Source organism: Linepithema humile, chromosome 6, assembly GCF_040581485.1.
Source record: "Linepithema humile isolate Giens D197 chromosome 6, Lhum_UNIL_v1.0, whole genome shotgun sequence".
Classification (NCBI taxonomy): domain Eukaryota; kingdom Metazoa; phylum Arthropoda; class Insecta; order Hymenoptera; family Formicidae; genus Linepithema; species Linepithema humile.
The window spans coordinates 28,516,599-28,544,462 of NC_090133.1; the positions used below are offsets into that span (position 1 = coordinate 28,516,599).

General features: G+C 40.2%; 4 protein-coding genes and 2 long non-coding RNA genes across 13 annotated transcripts; 3 read left to right on the forward strand and 3 right to left on the reverse strand.

Moving 5' to 3' along the window:
- The first annotated feature begins 2,976 nt into the window (after positions 1–2,976).
- Positions 2,977–11,287, forward strand: LOC137000404 (uncharacterized). Its single transcript, XR_010890665.1, has 2 exons — positions 2,977–5,083; positions 6,110–11,287. It is a non-coding gene; the product is annotated as an uncharacterized lncRNA (long non-coding RNA).
- Positions 7,121–19,836, reverse strand: LOC105671260 (synaptic vesicle glycoprotein 2B-like). 3 transcript variants are annotated; one of them, XR_010890649.1, is made up of 12 exons: positions 14,831–15,100; positions 13,801–13,948; positions 13,552–13,732; positions 13,122–13,443; positions 12,878–13,036; positions 12,708–12,796; positions 12,464–12,628; positions 12,261–12,380; positions 11,957–12,177; positions 11,715–11,877; positions 9,715–11,613; positions 7,121–9,623 (listed from the first exon to the last, which is right to left on the reverse strand). XR_010890649.1 is itself a non-coding variant. In XM_067356809.1 (12 exons), exons 2-12 carry the CDS (start codon positions 15,098–15,100, stop codon positions 11,433–11,435), a joined length of 2,019 nt encoding a protein of 672 aa, XP_067212910.1. In that variant the 5' UTR covers positions 15,101–15,116; positions 19,320–19,836; the 3' UTR covers positions 7,121–11,432. The 3 variants fall into 3 exon arrangements, 2 of the variants coding, with proteins under 2 accessions (XP_067212910.1, XP_067212911.1); XM_067356809.1 differs by adding an exon at positions 19,320–19,836 and having other exon boundaries at positions 7,121–11,613; positions 14,831–15,116; XM_067356810.1 differs by lacking the exon at positions 14,831–15,100 and adding an exon at positions 14,184–14,566 and having other exon boundaries at positions 7,121–11,613.
- On the forward strand, positions 15,033–20,357 carry LOC105671269 (uncharacterized). 5 transcript variants are annotated; one of them, XR_010890660.1, is made up of 4 exons: positions 15,033–15,163; positions 15,241–15,956; positions 16,061–17,589; positions 18,703–20,357. It is a non-coding gene; the product is annotated as an uncharacterized lncRNA (long non-coding RNA). The 5 variants fall into 5 exon arrangements; XR_001100590.2 differs by having other exon boundaries at positions 15,115–15,956; positions 16,061–16,818; positions 17,395–17,589; XR_001100592.2 differs by having other exon boundaries at positions 15,115–15,956; positions 16,061–16,209; positions 17,395–17,589.
- mdlc (RING finger protein mdlc) lies at positions 20,064–22,118 on the reverse strand. The gene is made up of 6 exons (XM_012365252.2): positions 21,976–22,118; positions 21,769–21,842; positions 21,414–21,614; positions 21,064–21,280; positions 20,792–20,984; positions 20,064–20,710 (listed from the first exon to the last, which is right to left on the reverse strand). Exons 1-6 carry the CDS (start codon positions 22,085–22,087, stop codon positions 20,533–20,535), a joined length of 975 nt encoding a protein of 324 aa, XP_012220675.2. The 5' UTR covers positions 22,088–22,118; the 3' UTR covers positions 20,064–20,532.
- Orc4 (origin recognition complex subunit 4) lies at positions 22,090–25,956 on the forward strand. 2 transcript variants are annotated; one of them, XM_012365244.2, is made up of 7 exons: positions 22,090–22,231; positions 22,471–22,704; positions 22,784–23,110; positions 23,183–23,680; positions 23,753–23,905; positions 23,989–24,155; positions 25,386–25,956. In XM_012365244.2, exons 2-6 carry the CDS (start codon positions 22,489–22,491, stop codon positions 24,148–24,150), a joined length of 1,356 nt encoding a protein of 451 aa, XP_012220667.1. In that variant the 5' UTR covers positions 22,090–22,231; positions 22,471–22,488; the 3' UTR covers positions 24,151–24,155; positions 25,386–25,956. The 2 variants fall into 2 exon arrangements, with proteins under 2 accessions (XP_012220667.1, XP_012220666.1); XM_012365243.2 differs by having other exon boundaries at positions 23,989–25,956.
- LOC105671262 (putative ammonium transporter 3) lies at positions 24,159–27,746 on the reverse strand. Its single transcript, XM_012365242.2, has 11 exons — positions 27,511–27,746; positions 27,085–27,370; positions 26,862–27,019; positions 26,658–26,769; positions 26,382–26,587; positions 26,170–26,301; positions 25,990–26,085; positions 25,824–25,912; positions 25,652–25,741; positions 25,471–25,558; positions 24,159–25,402 (listed from the first exon to the last, which is right to left on the reverse strand). Exons 1-11 carry the CDS (start codon positions 27,641–27,643, stop codon positions 25,233–25,235), a joined length of 1,560 nt encoding a protein of 519 aa, XP_012220665.1. The 5' UTR covers positions 27,644–27,746; the 3' UTR covers positions 24,159–25,232.
- Positions 27,747–27,864: the final 118 nt, after the last annotated feature.

Here is a 27,864-nt window from a genome sequence, read left to right on the forward strand (position 1 = left end):
GAGACGCCCTCGGGCGTTATATCTTTTTACGTCACGGCTGGAGAATTTCCTATCCGGCGGCCGATTGCTTGCCATCGCCGATATCGAACCGTTAAGGGCCACGAGCGCGATACGCGCAGGAATCCGGACGAATCGGCTCGAAATTGCTCGCCCGCGCTTGTTATTGCGCTCCACTCGACTCTTCCTGGCTGCAGCTGTGTGCTAAAAATAAATGTATTTAACGAACAATTAATTAATTACATCATTATTATATAATTTCGCAGGATGAATTTTGTGCATTCCGTTGCAATTCGCTATCCATATTCAGAGAATGCGATAAAATATCCTGAATGTCCAATCGGCCGGAGATGTTTGTGCGTTGCGTTGCGCGAACGTCGTGTATCTCGTCGAGTCCATCACGCGTAGTTACATAAAGGCCTAGGCATAAACGTCTGGACGTACAATTATAAATTTTATGCATTCCATTAGGCGGGATTACACTTATAGCGTCGCGCTTGTCAGCGGCGCGCATAGTTGCCAAGCATCGTGCCGCATCTCGCGGTTTCCTGCTTGAATTCGTTGCGAATGCAAAACGCAACGTGAGATATACCTCAGAGCGAATGATAAAAAACTGACTGATGCATTATGGATGCTGCACGCTGCTAGATTGGCTACGAAAAACCAGCCGTTCCTGTGTGATACGTGCATGTTAAATAGCGAAATAAATCTTTTTAAAGGACGATTCTCCAACCGACGACAGCCGATGTAAGAAGACGGGAACTCGCCACCGCCATCTATAAAATTAATATTTCTTTTCCTCGGCTTTTAATTGACCAAAATGGTGTTGATTATCTTCAAGTGAATTGCCGAATTAAATTAACATAATTTCTAAATTAAAGGCAAATAACTTTTATGCACAACAGGATGGAACAAGGCATCTACGGCGCGCATATTCATAGCGTTCTTTCAGACGGCGAGAAGTCCGAAGACTCGGTCCGCAGTTTCTCAGGTAGAACCGCGCGAGGAACGCTGAACTTTGCTCTTTACGAACGTAGTTGCTGGCGAGACGTTATTACGATCATTATTACTGTCATTTTTCCCCCCCCTGACAACGCGTATTCGAATTCCGGCGAGGGGCCTCGTGCACGTACCTTCACGTCGCACGCTCGCAAACCACTGTGCAAAGCAGAAAGCGATTCGATACGTTTCGCGCGGATGACACCGGTTATCAACCTCAATTAGATAAATGAAATCGCGCGCGAGGAATGCGTGAACGGGCCGCATCGGAGGAGAGACGAGCGGTTTTCCGCTCGAGCGGAGACGCTTTTGCATTTCGTTGCGAAACGAGCTGGCCAGCCGAGTCTTCCAACAGGTCCCGGGATCCGACTTGCCGGACTAGTTAATAAATTACAGCAGCGCGCCATCTCCGTCTCGCGCCAGCTCGCGCCGGCAATTGCAAAATACGCCCGGTTGTGATCGAAAGTAAAAAATAGAGATAAGTATCGCGTCGCGGACGAACTGCGGAGGAAGTCGCCGGTTGGTTTTGTCCGTTAATGGAGTCGTTGCGCATCGTCACAGCCGAGGCATCGTGTCCGAGCTGTAATGGTCGGCGATAAAATCCATCGGCGTATTTCTAGCATGTCCGATGTTAATTAACCGTCAGGCGGACAAAATCATCCGTCGATCCCCGGGAGATCATCCGCCCACGTGAAAAAGAGAAAGAGAGAGAGACGAGATTACAAGTTCGAGCGGCCTTCGACAAATGTGCCTCGAACTAGCAGTCGATCGCTGTAGGAATCAAGATTTTTAATCAATAAATTCCACCCCGTTGACAGATCGCTAATTGCACATATTTATCTACCTTTAAAAAAAAAAAGACACATTACGAGAAATAGATAAAAGTATAATAAAATGTGTTAACGCTTACACTGACATTGGTCTCCTCGGTTCGCGGACAAAAAAGGCGACGAACGGAATTCAAGCCGGCGCCGAAAACACGTGCCAGACTTCTGTACTTCCACCTGGGAGAAGGTCACGCTTATTTGCGCGGGTTTCAATTCCGTGGGACTGCCTTAACCATAAATGAGATACCGGGCGGTGGCTTTTTACACATTACTGGATCCCCGCTGCTGAAATACATAAACAATATTAGCGATGCAATGGTGTTTCGAAAAGATTTTCCCGACATCATTTCATATCATTTGTTTCGAACGATATCGTGTATTTTTCTCAAAAGCCATTCACCGCAGCTGTATTCGTAAAGCGGCACTTGAAACAAACTTCGCGTGTGTCCTGTAATATGCGGGATTCACACTTTAGATGCACATTTAAAGCGTAACCGCATGAATTACGGTCGCCAGCGAACATCATTATGCATTACGGTCTCCATAATTCACAAGTTGCGCGTTTTAAATGTTGCGCGCTTCTGGTGCTTCTCAGGCCTAAATCTTACAAATTACGGAGCAGGCCGCTCCGAAAGACCGCGTGCGAGTGCCGTGAATGGCGCGGAGCACGTGCATCGGCCGCACAGTCGCCGAGCGAGGCGCTCGTTCGCCGTGTGCTTCATGCGACCTTCATCAAGCCTCTCGTCGGCGACTGAGATACGCCGCGACTCAGAACGCTCTACAGGGTGGCGAATAAAAAAAAGGGCCGAGTCCGCGCCCAGGCGCTAACTACTCCGCGGAGATCGTAAAAAACCGGAATCGCGGCGCCGCGTGGACGAGAAGCGATACCGCTGAGAGGAAAACCGCGATTGACGTCACCGAGGAAACCGGAATGGGACGGAAAGTTCCTCTTTTTTTATCCCGTTCGCACGACAACGAATCAAGGATGAAGACTTTGTTTCGAGAACAAAAAAAAAAAAGAATTGAAATAAAAGCAAGTCACTCGCGCGCGTAGATTACATGCTATCTGCATAGATTACGCGTCTAAGAAGGCTAGTGCGTGCGTACAGTTCGTCAAGGCTGTCCAGCTGCACCGTCTAACGAGATACAAATTAGCCTGGACAGATGCAAACCGAACGTTAACTGAATGTCTAGCGTGTAGTTGCTTGTAAAAGATAGCGGCGTATCGCTAAACTTATCCGATACTTGAAATGACGGAAGTCCATCGAAACGGGTACTCATATTTGTCGTGAATAATAAGTCATCGATACTTTCTACCGACGAGCCGGATATCGCCGTGACGATCCGCCTGTTGAGTAGACGAGACGATGAAGATTTTCGAAAGCGGTCGTCTGGATCATCAAGGTCGCCCGATACTCGCGTTTCTCGTCTCCGCAGCCCGATCTTCTCTCGTCGCGATGACCGCGGCGGTCTGTGAAAAAAAAAGGAGCTGTTACACGACGAATTATTCCATTTTGCGCGATTCTACGTGTGCACGCGTGTGTCTCGCTTAATTCCGCGAGCGAAATCGGCCAAAAGCAGTCGAAAGCAGCCCACGGAGGTATCCCGATCTCTCCACGAATCCGTAGCGAGACGCGAGGGGCGAGGAGATGTGCAGAACGCGGGAAAGAGAAAGAGAGAGAGAAAGAGAGAGAGAAAGATGGAGACCGGCTCTTAAGCGAAGTGTACGACCTCCCTTCTCCTCCTCGTTCCCTCCACAAGAACGAAGTTCGCGCCGTCGAAAGATGCTGCCCGCCGCTCTCTCACGTGGCCAACGCACATAGATACATACATTATCGTCGCGGGCGAGCGAGCGAGGCAGCGAGCGCACCTTGGCTTCCCGCGCGGTTAGTCCGCCCGGTTAGTGGGTGCGCGCCCAAGCTCGCCGGTGGCTGCCGCATACCGCGCGTGTCGTCGTCATCGTCCCGGCATTTTGCTTACCAGTCGTTACTCATCGATAAGCAGGACAATCGCGCTTTCACGCTTCGTCTTTCGCGCGTCACGTGCGCGATCGCGACGTGACGCTCCGAAAGCAGTGCACACGCGGTTGTTAATGAATCACCGAGTTGGAGATCGAGCCGGGGAATGATGCGGCTCTGTGGTGAAATTTATCGCGCGCGTGAGAAAGCGAGAATGCAAAACGATTGATCGCGCGGAATCGCGCGTGCTGAGCGGGCGAGTCGTCGCGACGGTTCCGCAAGGGCGATCCCAGTCGCCGCTAAGCGTGGAGAACGATCGTGACTTCACGCGCGATAAATTCTTTTTTACTTCGAAATCCTCCGCGAGTGCTGTCGCACGACGTAGGATTCTCGCGGAACAGTGAATTGTCGGAACGAGAATTTTTTTTTCCTCGTAGAAAAATGGCTCGCCTCGTTGTCCTGGTTATCGCTGCGCGACCACACAAACGCGCACCGGGGAAAGTGATATCCGGAAATCAAGCGCGCTTCAAGTGTGCCTCCGTTTATGTAACTGTGCCGCGATCGTCCGCCCGTGATAGTGCCAGACGGAAAGAGGAAGATGCCGCACGTGCGGGCATCGAAGTCTCTCGGGCGGTCCTCGGAATCGATAGCGTACTCGCGACTTCTGCGTCGCGCTGCGCTTTCTGGAAATGAGAAGAAGAATGTGCGCAGAGGTTTATCAGCGAGTGCGGCGCGACATGGACTTTCGTTATCGCAGAGTGCGTCAGCGATCGTAAACTGCAACGTTCCGATAGTGAAACGGGGAAATCACGATTACGTGGAACTGTGCCTGGAACTGGGCAGGCCTGTTCGCCGCTTGAGAATAATTAAATAATATTGTTGTCGCCTTCGAGTGTTCGCGACGTTTCCAATGTTTTCCCTGGTTTTTCCGAGAGAATGCTCGGTATGTTCTCGCTTCATCGTCGATCCGATTGACGACGGTCCGCACCTGATAACAAGACAATCGAGCGAAATAAAGCACGTAGATTTCGAAGCTTCGGTGCGTGTGAGATTTCTTTTTCCTTCTACTTCCATAGTTGCAAAATAACGTCGGTCTTTCGACATGCCGATACAATCACGGAGTCATCGTAGCGGAGAGGAGACCTTGGACGCACTTAACCGAGGATACGCCGAACGTTTACATAACGGCGACAGCTTTAGAAAGTGCGAGGGGACCCGAAGAGTTTTTCAAGAACGCGATAACGCAAGCAAGCAAGAAAATATTGTGTTAAAAATGCGTTAAAACGTATCAAGGAGCAAACGGTAAAAAATAGATTTGATTAAATGGCGAAATAAAATAAGTGACTCTATACATGGAAACGAATTTTGCTCCACTGCAATTCTTGTAAAATTAAATATAAATATTATAATATTAACATTGATTTCTCTGATATCCGTTTGGATTCCTTACGTCTTTTGAGTCTTTTATTTCCCGTTTTACTTGAATCGTTTAGAGACATTTTATTATAATATCACGTTTCATTCTTATCTTGTATTTTTAAGAGACGAAGCAATTCTCCGCAAGAGAGAAAGAGAGAAAGAGAGAAGAGAAGAGGCGGACGCACGCCTGGCGATTTGAATACCAAATCACCGCCTCTTGTGCAATTCCTTCTCTTGCCTGTCTTTCTTTCTTCTTCTTTTCGTATTCCGTCCCCGGGTCTCCCTACGACCTTTCCACATCTACCTGCGTGCCCCGCGTATTTTTAGGCGTGACACGCTTTCTTTGTACCGCCCAACCGCGGATTCGCAAAAATAACTCGTCGCGAAAAGTACGTGAGGTACTGTTAAAAAGATCTTTCTTTTTATCTCTCTCTTTCCTTATCGCCTCTTACGTGTCCGTTTAACTCTTCTATTCCTTCATTTCATACTACTGTTGATTAAACTAAGCTCTCAATTATTTTACCAAAAACTCTTCAAGTTATCCAATGTCGTTTTATTTTTCCTGTTTATTTATCAAGGTTATCTTCAATACACGCATAATATTATAATTTAAATTTTAAAGAAACAGTATGAGGAAATATATAATGAACTTACATAGGATGAGTTCTCCAATAAATTTCTTCCAGTAGACTTTTTTTAAACCTCCGATTTCTCATTACTTATATTCCTTCTTGAAAATTTAAAGCTTTAGTTCCAAGAATAATCTGTACAATATTAAGTAATCATGTAATCACACAGATAAGACAGAAACTGTACAAAAACTCAGCATTTGTGTCAAACTTTTCTAATTAGTTCTTAATTATAAGGTCATCATTATTACTGCTCAAAAGTGTCATTTTAATGAATCAGATAAGACGTGAAAATAACTACAGAAGAGTGGAAATTACCGTGGGAAGAAGACTGCAGGATATAAAAGCTGGACCAGACAAAAAGGAAGAAAAAGGATTGGCAGGAAAAGAACCGAGTAACTTGGTTTAGCCTCTCCTAGGCTTTGTCTGTATGGGAGGACAGAGACATAGCCTAGAATAGGTTAGGTCAGGGCTCGTTCGGCATGGATCATCTTCGGGCGCCGGCCTGCGGAAGAGGGGAGGCGGACGGGACACGTCCAAGGCCAAGCTCAAGGTCAGCGATCGGTGAGAACGGCGCAAAGGACGTCATGCGCGCTGGAATTCATCAAGAATATTAACATATATTATAGGGATAATTAGCGTTAATAATTATCGTTTAAAAACTTCGTGCGCGATTAAGAATGATGGCGATCGGCAAAGGTAAACGAAAATATAGGTTACATGGTCCACGGTAACCTGCAATCATGTTTCTGAAGACATGGATAATCATAATTGTACATTTTCGCGTGTACATATATTTGCGAAACTACGTGCTACATACTTACGCCTTAACTACCGCGCTATAAAATATATTTTCTAATATTTAAAACAAGATAAATATCCTTCCAGTGTTACACGAGACGTGTATTTTAGAATCAGGTGTATTGATCAATGACTCTGTCGAACGAGTAGATTGCGTCTTATCTTATAGTCGATAAGTTAATTTTTTACATTATCTAACGTAAACAATGGAGAAATTTATGTTATAGCATTAATTGTTCATAATAAATAAACGTATTATTAATCTGTTCGTTGACGAAATTAATTATTAATAAATAATAGTTTCAATAATAATACTAACGTTTTTAATACAAAAAAATTTAACTTTTAGTTTTTCATTCATCGATCCAATTCTTTGAAAATTTTATAAATTATAATCTTTTTAACATGTTATACGGAAAGAAAACATATTTAAAAACTTCGGATAAGGATTTCTTGGAATACTAAAAGGGACAGAATAAACGTCCTAAAATAGACTCAATAAAATTCTCATTTATGCCATTCGTACACTTCGCAGCTTAGCCTTATTAAATTCCATCATACATCGCAACTTTTGCCGTAAGAAAATTATACGTCGAGATCAAAAATGTAAACAGACTTCCATAAATAACTCGCCATTCTCTACGCCACCGTTTTACTCGTAATACTCGAATCTCTCTCTCTCGAGAGTTGTTTCCCTATCTTTTCGCTGACTCGTATACCTCTGACCATCTTCAAAGAGGAGAATTTATTAAATGATTATTATTTGTAAATTTGATTAAGAGCATAAACGTATACAGGTCAAAAGTATATTGCAAGCGTGTGAAATATCGTCTCGTCGTATATTGCTCGCTTGTAATTGCACTCGTCTTTCCGATCCATTTATAAATCATATCCGTTCGAAGTACAGAATACATTTTTTTTTCGGGCGCTATCCCTTGTCAGCGAAATAATCACTTAAATAGGATTACATTTTGTAATCTCGTTTTCGATTAATCTTCTAGATACACTGAGCAAAACGACAACATATCGATGCCACGTCTCTCCGGCCGACACCGCATGGTTAAATATTAATTCGATCGGCGCAAAATTACGCTAGTACTAAGAACTATATACAAATGAGCCGATTAAAAAATAATCTTAGAACAACGCGGGTTAAAGATAAACTAGTCATCTAGTCGCAGTAATAAATTAATTGTTGCATTTCTACATAGTATAACGTGCTATGCGCAATTTTTCGAGCTTTTCGAGATATATTCTAAAGATGATAGAGCCTCTCTTACAGATTAATTGTTTGCCGAAATAAAATAGCCTGTTGTTTTAAAAATTCAATTTGATGAATCGCGACAATAAAAAGCTTCTAAAGTTTTAAAACCTTTTATTGCAAGAAGATCTTGTGATAATAATGCAGCAGGCCAAATCCAACATTATATAATTATAAATTTAAAGTACAAATAAAATCTTGATGTGTCTCTAGTTAACGATTTTGAAAAATATATTACTCTTGATTGCTTTCTGATAATAAAATATAATAAAATTAAATAAACATAATTGTGCAACCGTTGAAATGAGAAAATCTGAGAGGTGCAAAATTGTTTTTCCTATCCTATCATATATGCAAAGTATTTATATACGAAGTAACATATCAATATTAAAACGTCATTTCTTATTATATTCGATTTGTTCAACGTAATTTCTCGATATATAGCTATATGCTTGACTGACAATATCATAATATATGTATAATAGTATTGCTGCGTAATTTTACATTCGTCAAAAATAATTATATAAATTTTGTAATCAATCTTCAATAGATATAGGAATTTCACAATAACAGTTTTCAAAAACGTCCCTTACGTATTCATATACTTACAATCTCACGTAAAAATCTCGTTTCGAAATCTCGTTTCTATTCCCTGTATATTACGAGGGTCAAAAACTGTGTGATCAGTCCAAATATGTGACCAAATGTAAACTTTAAGCAGAAATCAAACATTTTACGTCTCCTCTGTCATCGTAATCATCTATGTAAAAGACCTTAATTTAATTAATGAAAAATTTTTAACTTTAATAAGAAGCAGTCTCTCTGTAACACAGTGATTATCAACTGATCGTTCATTTTAGTCTGAATAGCGTGACATGTATTTCTTTCGGCAGCATTAATAAATGAATTACGCTCATTAAAATACTTTCGTTGAACGTACAGATTCGACAAGATTTTTACGAGTATTGTATCTCAATGGCGTTTTCAATCGCAGCTTCATCAGTTGATAATCTCATGTGTAAAACAAAATTGTACATACACTATATGTAACTGGCTAAAAAAAAAACGTAAGTCCGGGAAATATAGTGCCTCGGCGGATTCTTTACTCGATCAGTCTACTTTACTCGAGAGTCATCTCGCACGATCGCCTTCACGTATCCCTCTTTACGTGTGTTTCTAGTAAATAGTCCGACTAAGGCCTACAAATCTAGAGTGCTTGCTCATAAATATGATATGTCGAGTAAAATGTAATATATATATATATATATATATTTATATATATTTATATCTGCGAGTGTAATGATATTGAATGGTTGTAGCAGAATTAATTATGCGGAGCTGCCGTGTTGCGCCGGCATCGTTGTTGCCTGGAAAACAATATTATTGAACTTTGTCTTACTTTCAATGCGGAAGATAAGAGCGTCACATGGTCCCGACGATGAGTTTCATGAACGTGCTCAATTTGTTGATCAAAACTTAGAATTTCGAATGAGAATATTACGTATTTCAATGCTGTAACCGATGTAGCAACAGCAACGCCGACACAAACTCGCCCCACGACCAAGTTTACGACGAATTGTGACTTTCTTAAGCAGAAACGAAGGATTTCTCTTAGAATTTTCATCAGAAACAAATAAAAATCATCCTCAACGTAATCACTGGAATGTATAACGGCATTCACGTGTCGGCCAATTCGGTGGTGTCTTTCGTTTCTACTTCTCTCTCTTTCTCTCTGCAACGAGAACGTCTGTAAATCTCGGCCCGGATATTAATCTCTCGTATATATCCATCGTCAACAATCTGATATGAAAAAATTCACTAACCGTGATGGGACGTAAACATTTATCCTATTAAGTCTGCCGACAGCAGCTCTTCTGTCTTCACAAACTCTCCACGGAGACGACTCGACCAAGTGTAACGTTCGAGTTTCGATACGCGGGTCACTGATTATCGCTCGTCGAACTTCTTATTGCCTAGAAATAGGTTGCCTCGCTCCTTTGAGGAACTCCTCTAATATCCTTCCAGATTCCCACCTGTTGTCAGCGACAGTAAAACCTTAGCAAAGTTTCCCCAAGTGGATTACAGATATTATATTTCATATATACGTCAAGACGTGTAATTCTGATTTCCTGTAGAAAATAACGTTCTACGTTTTAATATACACGTCACCGGAAAGTGAGCATGTTTATAATTGATCGTAAGCTTAAAGACGATTAATGTTGACTAGAGGCGATAATCTCTTGGATTTTCTTTTTACGCTACGAAGCTGAATCCTCTCTATCTTTTCCATTCGAAAGTCTTCGTCTAGGAATTGAGGTTTCGTACGGCAGCGTTTACATTACGTGAATTATGCTTCTCTTCCTTCCCTTCGCTCTCGTTTATCGAATTAGCGAAATTCTAGCATTCCAGTTAATAGATCTAATGCATGCTAATAAATCGGTAAAAAGCGGAAGTACTGAATATACAATTGCTCGGTTACTTTTCTCCCGTAGGAATGTTTTCCGCGTGTGAAGCAAGTTCAACGTTTCGGGAATCCTCTTTTTTTTTTTTTTTTTTGCAAGAAATGTATAAAATGGTTTGTTGTACATGTCATCCGTCTGCACGTGATAAATATTCGTGTTGTTTCGCATCATCACACTTGAGCGAATAGATATTTCCTGCAAATTATACCAGAATATATCGAAGTTTCACATCATGCACCGACATTATTTAGTCCATCGAAAGTAAGAACAGCTATGTATTCTACGGGCGTTGCGTCCCTCGAATAATAATTGAGATATCAAACTGCACTGCTGATATACCGGAATCTCTAATTAATGTTTCTTATATTTATATACGATATATATCATTACGGATGACTGCGCATCATCTATTAAAATTGACACGTTTCATGGCTTGCGCCTTATTAAAATAGTTGCACATATATATGTGTGTGTGTGTGTGTCTTTTTGCTCAACTGCTTGCGTAACTGTTTATATATCGCCGAATGAAAAACAGCAGAGTAATCATGTAGTTTCAGAGTGACTGTCTTGCGTGTGGAAACATCGGCTGATCATGGATTCTCCCATTTGTTTCCATCAGACGTTAGCATCATTCACGTAGAATAGAATTATTCGCTCATGTTCCTTTAAGCAATAGGATACAAGAGTGCTTCGATCCAACTCCGGGAACTCTGTGTTAGCAAAGCTAAGGTTGCTATGAACGTTCTGTGCGCTTCGAATATGCAGGTGTCTCCAAAGACATGTGTTCGTCTTCATTATTACTTAGGATATGTCACTTTGTACAAAGTCTCGTCTTCTAAAAAATTGTCTTCTTTTGATCAATAAATTATTGACATGTTTTGAACATCGTTTTTTTTTTTTTCCTTTTCGAATAAATCCTAAGAATAAAGAATGAGAGAGTACATATACGTTTTCCTCTTACGAATTACTCTCCGAGAATTCAATCTCGTCAGATGGCGAAGCATCATATAATTTATCTTCGATAACAAATTTCTTTAGTTTAGATACGCGCTGCTGACTCTTTTCTACCGATGGAAAGCTTACAAGAAGACAGTATGAGTATGAGGCAATTTAAAAGTTACAACGCTGGCAATTAATAGTACCAACGCGGTTAATAGCGCGGGCGCGATTAAAGGAGCGCCTACTAATGTCTGATATGTTGTAGTTCCTATCAGACCAGATATTTTTGTAGCCGCTGCTATAAGTCCGAAACCGGTGCACCTAGAGAAGTTATGTTAGTGAGTGTTGCTTCCTCGATTTCTCTTTGAAAGAGTAACTTCGATTATTTTCCTTTAATATTCTTAAGATTTTCACTTTCTTACCGTAAGTGCGTGGGGAAGCTCTCGACTGTCACCAAAGTTAACGATGTCCACCCAACGGCGAAGAGGGCTGTGAAGCCACCTTGAAAACCAAGAACTGCCGAACTGTTTCGGTGTAATAATATCAGACACAGCGCAGTAACGGAAGAGAAAAAGAGTGAGAGACCTAAACACAAAGAATAAACTCTTATTAATTACAGTTAGAGGCTAAAGATCTATTGCTTACAAAAAGATTATCAACTAACCAATTAGTTTTGGCCGTTGAAGAACGGTAAGTGCAAAGCCCGCTAGCACGGCAGCGGGCACAAAAGCCAATTGAGCAACGAGATGAGCATGCAACGTTTCTTCGATATAAATATTATAATCCAGATCGAGAGCCGGACACGGCCCGCTCAAGCTTAGTTCTGTGTTATTTTGCAATTTACATCTGGTGAAAACTTGCGCAGATAAATCTGTGTCAACAAATCTGTAACGAAGTACATTTGTCCAGTTATATTGAGAAATGTAAAAATTCACGATTGCGCACGCGGTATAAATGTTTATACTTACTTCGAATATACAATTTCACTGTCTCTAAAGTGAGTTTTGCTAGATTTAATGCTACTAAACTCTACCGAGTGGAAGGTGCAATTGTCAAAGTCAACATGGCTAAAAACCATTTTAGTAAATCTGCAAAAAAATATGATCAAAATTACGATCGACGAATATAATCATCCGTTTATTCATTGACGTGTGAAAGTTAATGTCCTTACTTGCAGTTCTTGAATGTGAAGTTCCTGTATTGACGATTTTCCCAAGAGCCAGTAAATGTTAAATTACTCTGTTCTTCGCCATGATAGTGCTCGGTGTGAGCCTCGTATTCTATCGCTCGCAGAAGTTTCAGATATTCGGGACACCATATCATGAGACCGAAAAGACTGAACACAACACAAATGGTGAGTCCTTGTGAAATTCTCAACTACAGTAACGATTAATCATCCAAATGTGGAAACTTACCTGAACGAAGAGGCGGACCAGATAATTAACAGGATCAGAGTCACGCGTAAATGTGGTGCTGCAAATAACTCCAGAAACGAATTCCAGAACTACGCGCAAAGAATAAATTTAGTCTTGTTATCAGAATATCTTTTCCTAAATTCTCTAAGAAATCTTTTTGAAATATTCACCATTTCGATTGAATATATTATGTCCGCCAAAACGCTAGTGTGATTACTCGGAGATGGCGGTGCCAAGCCGCGAGGTCTTTTAGTCGGAAGTTCCAGTTCAGAGAGCTGATATTGAGCACCTGTTGCACCTCTCCGTGCATTATTTTTCTTATATATCCTCTGAAACATTAAGTCATTATAAGCGACGTGCTCATTAAAACATATTTAAAAAAATGCATTTTGTTATCGTTTATTTTACACGCACCTGATAAACCATCATTGCTTCCACGTCTCGACCAGCCTCTACAAGATATCTCGGACTTTCCGGTAGAAAGATAAGACTGAAAGTGGAGCAGATCGCCGGCAGACAACACAGTAACAGGAAACGATGCCAAGCGCTGAAGTGTTCCTTGTTTTCTAGGACAACCATTTCTCCTGTGGTAGGTACCACCGCCCAAGCCAAGAGAGCAACGTATACACCACCGAGTGCACACACTGCCACGAGTATTCCTGTCCAACGGCCTCTGCTTAATCGTGGACAGCATTCCGCAAGATACGCGAATGCCAGTGGTATAGCTCCTCCTACTCTGTGAAGGATCAACCAATACTAATTAATAATAATAATATTTGAATAATTGTTTTAAACAGAATGCTGAATCCTACATAAAGCACGATAGGTAAAAAGATTTATATACCCAAGAGCTGAGCAAAATCTAGCCGTCATAAAAGTGCCATAAGTAGGCATAAATGTCGCAACGCTGGTGAATAGGGCATGTATGGCCATAGCTGATAAGAGAGATCTTTGTCTCCCTAGCCTGTCCCCAATACCACCCCAGAATAATCCTCCCAGCGCAAGACCGACAAGGGTGATGTTGCCTGGAAAATAATATTACTTAATGTCATGAGACAAACTTATCTAATGCAAAAAAACTATGATATCTTACCGAGCCAGCCTTTTTCGCTGTCCTCGATGCATAGCTCAACCTCTGCACTTGGCAGTATGTAAGGAACAACAAAAAATTCAACGGTATCAGCTGCAAGACTCAATCCTGTGCAGAAAGCAGCGAATATTTGGAAGTAACCCACACCAGCCTGTAACACAACATATCTATTACAATAATAATTGTTATGTTATTGAACCATCAGGTTGACACGTGTCAGTTATTGATAAGTAGAAAGTACAGAAAGTTTTAATTTCGTTGTAATTGTAATTAAAGATATTCCTTCTGTTCATTCATCTCTTCTGACTGAAATTAAAATTTAAAACACTCGCAGCGAGATTATTGATGTAACCTGCAATGCGTAATGTCAAACAAAAAGTAATTACTGGAAAATCCTTCAAATAGCCCGGTACCTCGCGCGGTGCGTATTTTGCCTTGACGATCGACTCGTCCAGGACTTCGTCCATTTTGCTAGACTAGAAAAAGAGATGAGGGCTCACGGGCGAAAGGATGGAGTCATTCACCGTGAATAAGAAAAAAAAAACGACGCCACTTTAACTAGGTTATGTTTTTATTGCGTTCGCATATTTTTTTATTGCACCCAACGCGCTGACGGCCAATAAAATGACGATTTGCAAACTCGAATTGACGAGAATGCATTAATCGATTAGTACCTAGCGTTATCGATACTGTCACACGCGTTTCGAGAATCGATAATAATCAAAATCGATCGTTTGAAATGGCTGCTACGATAAACAGAGTTGATTATTAATTATAAGGTTATATAAGTAAAATATACAAAATGAACGACATTACGGTAGATAGTTTGATAATTTCATGTTTTCCGAGTTTAGAAGCCACGTGATCGCTGATATTTAATATAAAATTAGCTTCAATTAAATCCAAACTCTTAATAAGTCTCTTTTGTTCATTCTGTCGCAGGCACGACTACAACTTGAAGCAGAGTAACGACTTATCAGTCGTACTTTGTTAATTTAAAAACCCGGTAATTGCACTTTTAAAGCGATATCACCTGTTTAATGGCGTCTTCGTGAAACTGCGCCAAGAGGGTTGCGTCCGCGGTAGAATCTATGAGATCGTGTTCCGCGGAATCGGCCGAGGCCGAATTCACGCCGGCCGTGGCAACATTCGCCGGCTGCGTCGTCATCTCCTCGGTATAGAGACCGGTCCTAGTACCCAAGACGCGCTCGCTCGCACCCGTTTTCGTCGTGCTGTTGCCGGAAGGTGCGAGGCCGCCCCCGCTGCCAACAAGCCACTGGCTTTCCTCCTCCGATGAGGGCATCACTGCCAGAAACCATCTGAAAGCCAATGAGAAAATGAGCGTCACTAAGAAGATAAATTCCTCGTTAATCTCATATATTTCAGATACGTTCGATAATTATATCTAATATCTTTTGAAACCATATTAACATTCTGTTCTAGCTGCATTTCAAATATTTTCGGTGAATTGAACTTGAAATCGCAGTGTCTACAAAGGCGGAAAAAGGTGGTAGTCGCTTCTTGATAAGTCGGGCTACAATATAGTGCAGATAAGATAAAGACAAGGACGCAAGATTGAATCAATATTGACATTTGTCAGACATGCAAAGCCGGAAGTTGTACAGAAAACAGCAGATCAATTGGAAAACAATTCTCAATGCGATAATAAGTAAGTTTTTCGATAGAGACGCCGTGCCTGTTTCGTGTACATCGCGTGCAACTTCCTTTGCAGCTTTATTTACCTTCGTGACGCTTTAGTCGACGTTATTGATATAATATTGAAGTTAGTTCGACGGTAGTTTTACATTGCAACGAAACAAAAAACAATCTTATAATATATCTTAAATATACATTTTAAAATTATATATTATTAAGCCTGGATAGAGACAAGAGATTTATGAACAATGGCTGATATTGCATCTCGCGGTGGTAAAATTTATCGCGCACTGCATATGCGTTCATGGAAAGGCATGCGTCATGTTTCTGTCATAAGAACGGTTCACTGACCATTGTACACGACATTCGTCACAGTGACAAGTGAAATATTCCACCGTCTTGTCGCTCAACTGCGGGCTAATGATGAACAAAGCTTATTAAAGTCGCCGGAGAAAGCGCAGAAATGTTATTAATGTCGCGTTGCAGTTGCGAGGATAATCGAGGTGTGCGAGTTAATGAATAAGAAAAATTATATCATATTATTTTATGAAATTTTACATATCTTTGGCCTCAACAGTGGCCTCAACGATAAACTTTTTCTTCACAGAAAGACAAGATGTTTAACGTCATTGTCACTGTCGCAGTTGTTCAACTCACGCATCCCACGACGGATATGCAGCCCCGTTTATTGTCAACCTTACTCGGCAACCTCAGAATAACCGGAGCGGCTTCCGCGTGCACTTACACTTCGCGACGGTAATTCAGCGTTTATGAGCCCATGTCGAAACACGCAGAGGTCGTGTTCTACCAAGGCTGATTAATTCCCGGAATTAATGCGAAACCTGCCGGCAACGCGCGTATTACAGGCTCTCTTTCGCATGTCCATACTGATTCATCGATCTGCATTAGCCGTAACACGACTTTCTGTGTACTGTACGTGTACACAGAGCCCTACGAAAATTGTAAAAAAAAAACCATCTACATGTAAAATCCTTAAAGAGTCCGCAAAGTACCTAAAAATGAAAAAATACCGTAGATACAAACAATCCGTGAACTTGTAAAAAATAATAAAGAGAGCCCCTAATATGCGTCATAAAACTTGATATAAAGTTCAAACTGCGGAAATAATGCGCATATCATAAAAGTTTTATCTTGAACAAAGCATTCATCTACGCTTTGGTGGGCATGTAATACGACGAATTCCTGTAACCACCTTTATCAGCTTTATCTCGCGAAAAGGTGCAGTATTACGTCAACGGTTCCCAACTGTTAAAGACAAAAGGCGTGTCGCTACGTCACCGATCACAAAAAAAGTGTTAAAATTACACTCTTCTGTGGCGGTGAAAGTAATCTTCTCGTATACACGTACGTATCGACGTCTTGTGTCGACGTATTTTCGACGAAATTCGAACCTCCGCGATTTTCACGCGTGTTGTCTCGCAATTAGTTACATTTTTGAAACGCGTCGGCGCTTTGTTGCGGGCGCGACCGCATACATATACGATTTATCGATTCGAAACACGGTTCTGATTACACGGTCGCGTAGCGCACATACACTCATGTACATACATTTTCCCAGCGTCGAAGTGCTCTCTCACACATGCAAACGTATATGTCGAGTGCATAAGCGTCGCGTGCATACACGTGTCAACCTCGCAGTCGCCAATGTCGCCGACAGTCACGGCCGCGCCGCGACTGGCGTTTTCGCAGTCTCTCCTATTTTCTTACTCGTTAGTTATTTTTGAAACGCGACCTAACATCAGCGGTGGTTAGCGTTTCGTCTTTACGCTCTTTTATTTATTTATGAAAACAGAAATAATTGTCACAGACGCGACCGAGAAGCGGCAAAGTTCCGGACTGACTTTAGAGTCGGTTTGCTCTTCCGCAAAAACTTGCACAACAAAATTGTATAATTGATCAAACTTCGTATTTGATTTATAGACCTTAAGAAGATTGTACTTCGACATAGAGAAACTTCGCTTGACGCTTACACCTACTTGCCAAGAGATTTAATGTTGCAAATTGGACAAGTCATGACGAATGATGGATGACATCCTGCTACGTTTTCGCTGAGAAGAGTTCGACTCTAAATCATGCCAAAAGTTCATCAGAGACGCTTCGTACAATTATAAAAGAGTATGAATTCAATAGTTCATTATTTTATATTGCGCGAATATAATTTTCGAAGATGTTCTACCTTGAAAGCAGACAGCAGATATCTCAATATCCACGCGTAAAAGTGATGTATAAATTTATGCTCAGAACAAGTGATTTATCCCAATGTCAATGAGGCGAGAAATTCAATGATTAATTAAAATGCGTGACGCCTCCGTTTCGTGTATCTCTGTAAATACAGTTGTCCGCACTTATACTATTAAATGCTCATTATCAGGCGTTAGGCTGTCGATATGTGTGTGCCGCACGTGGGGACGATGCGATATGCATAGATAAATGTGGCCGATGAACACGAGCCAAATAACGACGACACGCGTAATGACGACGCGCAGAGAGAACCGCGAACACGCAATTTGCAAAGCTTATTCTTGGACACAGATGCGAGTTTATGCCGATTATCGTGCGAAACTGGTTGCCGAAAATACCAGTCTGTGTCTGCGTGCCTACGTAATTTACAATATTTCGGTCTTCGACTATAATTACCGACGCTCGTAAACGGGAAACGGAATCGGAGCGAAAGAGAAATTCCGTTCCGTTTGTAACTGCGGCTTTTACCATCAAAGGATTGCACCGAAGTGGCGCACAAAAAAATAGCCTGATCTTGGCGTCAAGAATTTCACTAAAAAATTTGATTAAAAATCAAATTAAGTAGCATTTAAAACAATTACAGAATATTATACATTTTTAGTTCCTATAATTAGAACGAATATATAAGATGTTAAAATAATTGTTGGGCGCAACATTTATTACACATACATTTCTTATTGCTAATCGAAGTCTTATCGCAACCGGTCTATCTTTTCAGGCGCCACATCATTTATTTAGGCCTCGGAGATTAGAGCAAAAAAAAAAAAAAAAAAAAAAAAAAAAAAAACGGGAAGATATAGAAAGTGTAACTGAGAGAAATAGATGCAGGGGCGTTCGTTAGCACGGTCGCGCACGAATTAATATCATTAGTGCTGCTTATCGCGGCATCCTTATCACGTCGCGCGTAAATCACCCACCTGGTTGATAGAGAGTCGCCGTGAAATACTGCACCTTCCCGATGATAATGCCGTTTTCTCTGCTCTGCAGATTTCACCGTGATGGAGAAAACCGGGTGGGTCGATTAACTTTCGTCGATTAACTTCCGTGGATCGTCGGGCTATCGATCGGGAGCATCGCCACTGATAAGACGACGACGACGACGACGACGACGATGACGACGACTACGACTTCCAGCACTTACAGTTCGACCCGAGGATGAGACAAATAGGAGACTACTGTTTTATTCAGCACCGTGCGACGCGGCGCACTTCTTCACCGTCGTCGATTGTTCGTCACAAAAGTCGCTCGCACTCGCGTCCTTACACGCGGCATACGTCGCCGACAGCACAACTGCGAACACAATCGAAAGTGCGAATAATTTTACATAACGACTTCACGCGATGATTTCGCGAAGACGGATGCAAGATCCGTCACAAACCGGCTGCGCTGACAAGCAGTGTTTTTGCGTAGCGTCTCGATGTTGAAATTTAATCTTGATATTTACATAACGCGTAATATAGATACTCGGAGCGGAGATGTGATGTGTGATTAATGAATGCTATTTAATGATTTTTCGAGCAGATCGCTCGATATGTTTCTATCTCTCGATAAGATTGATATCTTTCGAGAGAATCTCCCTTTGTCATCGCAATACCGGGACCTACCTCAACGAGCCACCGCTGCGATCTTTAATTCCACGGTTAAATCCTCCGGAACGTCACACTGGGACGCGAATCTTCACGCTATAAATACAAACGTTACGGGCTTCTTGCGTATGTACGCTCCACTCGGTCGGAGGATGCGGCGCACCAGGACCACCACCACCGCGTTAAGCTTTCGCGTCCTGTCGCGTTTCGCGCGTTGTGTCCTTCCGTCGATCGATCCTCGGCGTGGTAGGAGGCGGCGCCGCGGAACGCGGTGATCCGTCGTGACGCGTCTTTCCGAATGAGAGAGAGATCGCGATGCGCCGTTGACGCGAGGGTTTATCTCGCGCGATCCCTATATCGTCGTCGCGCGCTGCGAACACGGCGGGGACACCGCTTGCTTCCGGCAGCGGCCCGCGGTGAGCGATCGGTCCGCTGACATTTTCACGATACGAGGGAAACACACTGCCGCCGCTGTGCACTGCCGTCGACACACCGCCTGCGCCGCGTATCGATTCGCGTCGCGACGCCCGATACGAGCCGTCGGTAGCGCCTTCGCCCCGCACGGGGTTCTCCCTGCGAATTAGCCCGATAATTATTAGTCTCTAAATTCGATTAGAGGCGAAGTGGTGTAAGAATGTGCGTGTTATTATTATATGTATTTTAAATATATATAATAATAACATACAAATTACATTACAATACACTATTAAAAATTTTATTTAGCAAATATTCTATATTGTATCAAGGATAAGTAAGTGGTAATTTGTATTTGAATTGTTTGCATCAATATATTTGCGTGACGATGGCGTACAAGTACATATACGGCGGATCGCTATTTAAATCATTTTTTTTGTTGTTGTAAAATATAACATTTTAATAAAGAGGTTTACATCTTTATTGGCTAGCTACATTATCAGACATGGCAAGTGTCAAAAGGTATTTTTGCCATGTAAAAGATAAATAACTATATTATAAGTCAGACATGGCAAGTGTTAAAAGATATTTTTGCCATGTAAAAGATAAAGGAAAAATATATTTTGGAAAATTACCAAATTATTTACTCACCTGTAATTATTCTACAAAGGATTATCCTATGTTTAAAATCTCATCCTGTCGATGGAATGCCGAAGTAATCTATGTTAATATTCTATGATTTATAAGAATTATCATTCTTCTCTATAATGCTATTATATCGTTACAAAATTATAAGTGTGCGGGCATTCTAATTTTATTAATCGTCATCGGAAGTCTCGCTTGCTGCAGCCGCTTCCTCCTTCTTTATTTTGGTTCGTGCAATGAGTTCTTTTGCGGGATTAAACGTACCGTTAGTCTGGACGTTACATATATAACATCGTGTACTTTTTCTATATTGCTCCAAAGCGCATTTTTCGCAAAAATAATGCTTGCATCTAAAACAAATAGCAAATCGATCATTAAAGTAGTTTCAAGTGTCAAAGTGCAATGATTAAGAATGTTTTAATAACACATACTTGGTAACAACAGGATCTGTGAAACTGTTTCTACAAATAAAGCATTTAAATGGCAAATCATCCTCATCGCTGTCGATCTCGTACTTTTTATCATCTTCGTCGCCGCTGTTATCGTATTCTCCGGTAACAGTTTCTCTCTCCAATTGCCATCCCAGTTTATAATCCGATCTATCGTGAAGAAACTTACAGCTATCTACAAAAAACAAAAAGACTTATATCAGTCTTAATTTTCTAATTACATAGAAAAAATAACTGTAAACCATGTCACTTACCTCCAAAACCACAGAAACCAGTTTCTTTATAATCTTTACATATATCGGGTTGATAGTCCCATCTCACTGTGGCCCTTAGATTGGAAGGTGCTCTAATTGGACCCTTACGTACCATCCCACTGGATGCATTTCCAGCAGCGGTATCTTTCTTCTTATAATATTGTGCATAATTGTTCAAGCCCCTATAAACTTTATCATCCTCTTTTCCTTCCAGCTCCTGATAATTAAAATACAAATATATTACTAACTTTACTCTTTCCATCGCTGGTTTAAGAATTTAAACCTCATATTATAATATACAATCTAGTTTTGTAGTATACAAATTGTAAACTAAATATTACAAAATATACCTCATTTATTTTTTGGGCTTTTTCAAACAGCGCTTGTGCGTCTCTATCCTTCTCTGTTTCTGTCTCTAGAATGGCTGTTGCTCCTTGATCACTCGGACCAGCTGGTCCAACCGTTCTATTGCTTTTATATAAAACTGTTATATTGTCATCATCGCTGCTATCCTCATAATTGGCCTTCTCTCGTTGCTTCTTCAAATTTGTCTAGAAAAATAAACATTATGCTCAAGTTATTTGACTTATAATATTAACATCTTAAAATTAGAGCTTATTTAACTGCAAATTGTTAGTTTAATTGTATAATTTAAATATCACAGACAAGAGGTTATGTATCTATATTGCGTTGCAAAATACTCACACTTTGTACCATGGGATTGTGATCGTCTTGCTTCTTCTCTTTTTTAACGACAGTAGTCTCATCATCGCTGCTATCTAAAAGGAAATTAATGCAAATGTTTACATTTTTATATCTAACCTATAACTTCTGCTCAACAAACTTATATTACAAATTTGTGATATCTACAAGAAGAATATGCTGAAATTGATATTTAATACAACGACTCACCATTATTGTCACCTCCTTCTTTCCGCTGTCTTGTAGCATTGCTACGAATTTTACGTTTTTTGAATAAAAAAGTGCAATTCTTCTTCTCTGGTTGTTGCACAGTGTCATCCATGTTTGTTTCGTAAATATCATCCCTTCAACGCGTTCAGTTCCGGCCGGATTATTTTTTTGCTACGAGCACAGCGTTATTTCTTGTGTTAAAGAGCGCTCTATCGCGGCCAAATAATCGATCGAAAATTTAATCGCAAAGACTCACGTAAGTTCTCACAGAAAATACATTTTCATAATCATTAAAATTCGCTCTGATGATACTTGTGGGTTATGTTTTTCTGACGCATCGCGAATATACATATAATATATATATATATATTTATAAACATTGCATCTCAGATCCGAGTAAAGTGAGAATATACGTAATTCATGCCTCGGGAATGCTGGCATTTCTAGAAACTTGATAAATTTCATTATTCATAAACGTTCCTATTTTTTAAGCAGTTTAAACGCTCGAGTAGAATGAGTAAGAAGAAAACGATGGCCATCGACTTCCAAGACAACATGATACTGCTTACGCGGAAATATCTGAAACGTAAAATAATGTGCCCTGAAACGAAATTTAGGCATCATGTTAAAGAGCGGCTACATGTGTTAGACTTGGTGAAACGTACTGTTGAAACAGGAGAAAGTAATTCTGCCTTGCTAATCGGACCCAGAGGCAGTGGAAAAACGACGGTACAATTATTAATTATTATTATGTTTATATAAAAAAATACTTACATTACAATTAAAAATAACTCACTTGTAATTCCAGCTTGTTAATAGTGTCTTAAAGGAATTGTCTGCTTTGAAAAACTTTAAAGAGAATGCACTAATAGTGAATCTTCATGGATTAGTCCACACTGACGATCGTTTAGCACTGAAAGATCTGACTCGTCAGATGCAGCTGGAGAATGCAGTTGGTGATAAAGTTTTCGGCACATTTGCGGAAAATTTGAGCTTCTTATTAGATTGCTTGAAGTCTGGCGATAAGAAACGTTCCAAACCAATCATCTTTATACTTGATGAGTTTGATCTGTTCTGTGAACATCACAACCAGACATTATTGTACAATCTGTTTGATGTTGCTCAATCTGCACAGGTATTTGAATGGAATGTTTGTTTAAAGATTAAAAATTGAGCATGGATATATAAAAACAATTTAATCTTACAGGTGCCAATATGCGTATTAGGGATAACTTGTAGATTAGACGTCGTGGAATTGTTAGAGAAGAGAGTGAAGTCCAGATACTCACATCGTCAAATATTTCTTTTTCCTGGCGATACATCATCCTCGGAACAACATACGTCTGCGTTCGATGATCGCCTGGAACTGTTTCGGGATCTTCTCAGCTTACCTGACGACGAGAATGTAAATAAAGTTGAAGAGCAATATGATGATTGTACGATAGATCCGCAATTTGGATCTATGTGGAACGAGTATATTAAAAGTTTAACGACAAATGTCACAATGGTGAACTTACTGAAGAGAATGTATCACATCGATGTGAGCGAGAGGAGCTTTAGAAATTTTCTGGCGGTGGCCGTCTCGACATTATCCGAAAAGCATCAGAAATTGGAAGTGAATGATTTTGTGGAAGCGAGTAAGATCTTTTCACAGGATGACAAACTGCTGATGCTCGAGGGATTGTCCATTTTGGAAATGTGTTTGGTATGTTTGATTATTTCCTAAGACTGACTTCTCTTGTTATAAAAAGAATATTTCATCTCAATTTTATTGCAGATAATAGCCATGAAGCATGAAACAGACATTTATGACGGCGAACCACTCAATTTTGAAGCGGTTTACAACCGCTATGTTAAGTTTGCAAATCAGAATTCTTCTATACAGTCTGTTCAGAGACCAGTTATCATGAAAGCTTTCGAACATATCAAGGTAAGACGCCATATTAAAATTATTGTATTCCCATTAAATGGACTTGAACCGAAACTGAATAAACATGTGTACATATTCTTCAGAACTTAGAGATCTTGACACCAATTGGAAGTACAAATACAAAATTCGAAAAGGAATATCAATATTATAAATTCACATTAACATCGCAGCAAGTTATGGAGGCTGTAAAAAATTATCCAGGTCTTCCTACAGAAGTTTCTCAATGGGCAACAAGCAGTATATAATAACGGTATAGTTGCAAGCTCATATATATCCAATTGTGTTCTATACATCACATATATTACATATAACTGGTAAGTTTCGACTTTAGCGATGTCCTGTGAAATAAATTTTTAGACATTGCAATATTTTATATCACATTAATAGATGGAATATTTATACGTATAGAAATACGTGTAGGAATCAACGGCGCGTTAATTTTTTTATACTTTTTTTTATGTATAAACGTAATTATTGAGCTCGTCTTCATACTCTTAATTAATCATTACCATAAAAATAAACGTTAGAAGCAAATTATGAGGAGATTCAGAACTTTATCTATACATTATGCCCTCCAAAAACGTGTGATATTCTAGTCTTATACATTTTCAGAATATACTCACAAATCTTCCATTAACACATGTACATTCAATTTGTATTTTCTAAATTGAGCTCAGAATATTTTCAAGTATCGATTATTCAGAATATACAATCGTTCTAAAAAAATATAGAAGCACGATGATATTGTAAATATCTTTGCCATGCGCCAGTACAATATCTGAAAAGGGAATAGTATTATTTTGTGAATATAATAAATGTGGTCTTCAGGAACAGTTCCTGCCAATATATAAACGAAGTAGAGTATCCAGTGTAATCATTCTTGGTATATGAAGCTATAAATAAGGAGTAAATATTTTAGGCACAATTATTTATGGAAATAAACTTCCTATAATAACACGCGTTATTAATATAAAGCATTTTCTTATCGAATGTCCTAGATGGTTAAATTATTCAACTAAAACGATATCCGTGCCATAAGCTATGTACCGTGTTAAATTCAGTTTGTCTGTGATCCGTTTATCATGTCCACTTATCTCTGTGTCGTGTGTGCGTGCGTATGTGTGCGCGATCAATATTTATATGTACGAATGCGTAGAAATTCAAATATTTATTGTATCGGAATGTGTGTCTCTCGTACACACACACACATTGTTCGGACGTGTTAGAATGCAACGAAGTTAAAACGTGCACGTGTATATGTTTATACATTTGTAATAAATTTATATCTGACGAGGTATCAATAAAAATCTCGTTGATTCTTTTTCTCTTAATCCACCCAAGCAAACTGCGGCTTCGCTTCCGCGGTTATCGCGGAGTCCGCGATTGTCCGGATTTGAGAATTTTTCTTTACCAAATTTTTCAACGGCTGTTGCTTCCCAGACTTGGAAAAATTTCCCAACTTTTTTCTTTTATGTTGAAGGATGTACGAATCGTGACCTGTATCAAAGGTATACATTACTGCGCGTTTCGACATAGCTTTTTAGACGGAAGTAATATCGTCATACCAGGATTTATGCCCACGGGCGGTACACTCTTTAATTGCTTCTCCATAGTAAACGGCCGAAGTGCTGACATGGCGCGACTCACACCTATCTGCAAATAAACGCATCTCGTAAAGGTTAGATGTAAAATTCATAACTAAAAAAAATTAAGATATACAGAAGAAAAAATTGAAGTATTATGCACCTTTGAATGACGTATTCTATGTTCTACAAGATCCGCTCCAAGAACTTCTTCATAAACTGACATTCTAATCGGTATTATCTTATTTATGATCTGAAAAAGAATCAATATTTTTTGCATCTCATATTTGATATCTTTTTTTTTGCAAATGTATGCAGTCTGAAGAATAATATACCCATAGCAGTAAGATAGAGCTGGTAAAACTCCAAACTGTTAAACAAAGTGCAGACAAACATTGTACTCCGAGTAGATACCAGCCGCCTCCTGTGAATGTATGTATTGTGAAATAAGAAATTTTTAGAACAAAAGTCGCATCAGCAAAATTATCACTGTATACGAACCTTTGAATAAACCTTTCCTTCCACTGGTGGTATCAAGAGGATACGGATTGTCGGCAAATAAGCCGATAGCGACAACTCCCCAGATACCACTCGCACCTATATTTTAATGCGGACATTTTTATTATCGCGGTAAAGAAATTTATTTTAAAAATTTATAAAAATTCGATTAGGCAAACACACCGTGAGTCGCGGCAGCTCCAACAGGATCATCTATGTGAATTTTATCTAACGCCGGCATCGCGATGCACGTGATAAAACCGCCTATCATCCCAACTACCATCGCTTCCCAGGCTCTATATAGAAAACATCCACCTAGTGCAACATTATGACGAAAAATCTTACAAATCAATTCAATTCTGATCTTTCTTATGATATACTAATCAAGCATGTACCAGTAATCGCTACCAATGCGCCAAGAATGCCATTTATCTGGCTAAGGATGTCGATTCCATTCGGATTAGTCAAGCTGAATCCTAAACCGACCAGACCGCCTCCCATACTGCCCATCATTGTAGAGACAGCCGCTCGAGCGGCGTATTGCCACCGTGCACCGGTTACCCCGTAAGTACTACCACTGTTAAACGCTAACCAGCCCCACCTGCGATTTACAGTCATTTCATTCTGCAGCTTGTTACATTTGACGCGAGTGCAATCTGTGATCGTTTTACCATAATACGAATAATCCCATAATCGCGTTGACAGGACATCCGAGCGGCAGGGGATCGATGCCGTTGTCGTATCTGCCTATTCTGGGACCGAGCATGATAGCACAAGCTAGCGCTGTACGACAAACAAAGTGAATCAACAATTATCTAATTCGTCTTGAATATTTTACAATGATTAAATATATCTCTCGATGTAGCTTTCATTACCCGAAATACCGCCGACAAGATGTACCGGCCCCGAGCCAGCGATATCAACGACGCCCATGCGATTCAGAAATCCGTGGTCGCCCCAAACCCACCCGGCTGGCATACAATACACGATAGTGTTCAGAAACGAAAAGACGCAGTACGCTTTGAAATTGCATCTGGAAATATGTAAAGTACAATGATTGCCCTGATGATTGGTAAGTGGCATTTAGAAAATAAATACCGTTCAGCCATAGCGCCGCTAACTATGGTTGTTGAAGTAGTAGCGAAGCTCAGTTGAAATAAAAACGCCGCGCAGATGGAACCCATATATTCGTCATCGATGGGTGGATCTATGAATAGACCTCCTATTCCGATAAAAGGGTTGTTGGGTTCGTACAAGCCGAAACTGAATCCGAATCCAAAAATCCAATAGGTCAGACCGCCAAGGACTATATCGACTACATTCTTCATCATGATATTGACTTCGTTTTTCAAAGACACACAGCCGGATTCTAACATTCCGAAACCTAAGATGAGAGTTTGAAAGTGCATCAATATAGAACTGTACGTGTAATAAAAATGTGGCGAAAATAACGATTACAATAATTTTTATACTTTATACGAATTTTTGGAAAGCTATTTTGGGATATCATTTCTTTCATATTACCTGTTTGCATTGTAAAGATCATAAAGGAGCTCGTGACGATCCAATTACTGTCTTCTTGAGTAAGATTAAATAAATCACTGATATATCTATCAACAGTAACGTTCGTATAATTTTTCTCATAATTCGCTTCCATAATGTTTAAACTGTTTCTTCGTTGACAGAAAGACTTTGACTGCTGATGTCTTCAGCTATACATAGAGCACAGTGTACTTGAGACAAACAAATTAAAAATTTAGGATGTGCAGACAAAACAAGTGTAGTATTGATATTGGACGTCACATCTGTCAGCAACGAATCAAGTGGAACTGAAAAGGAAAAGGATTGGCAGGCATTAGATAAAGCAGGAAATAATAT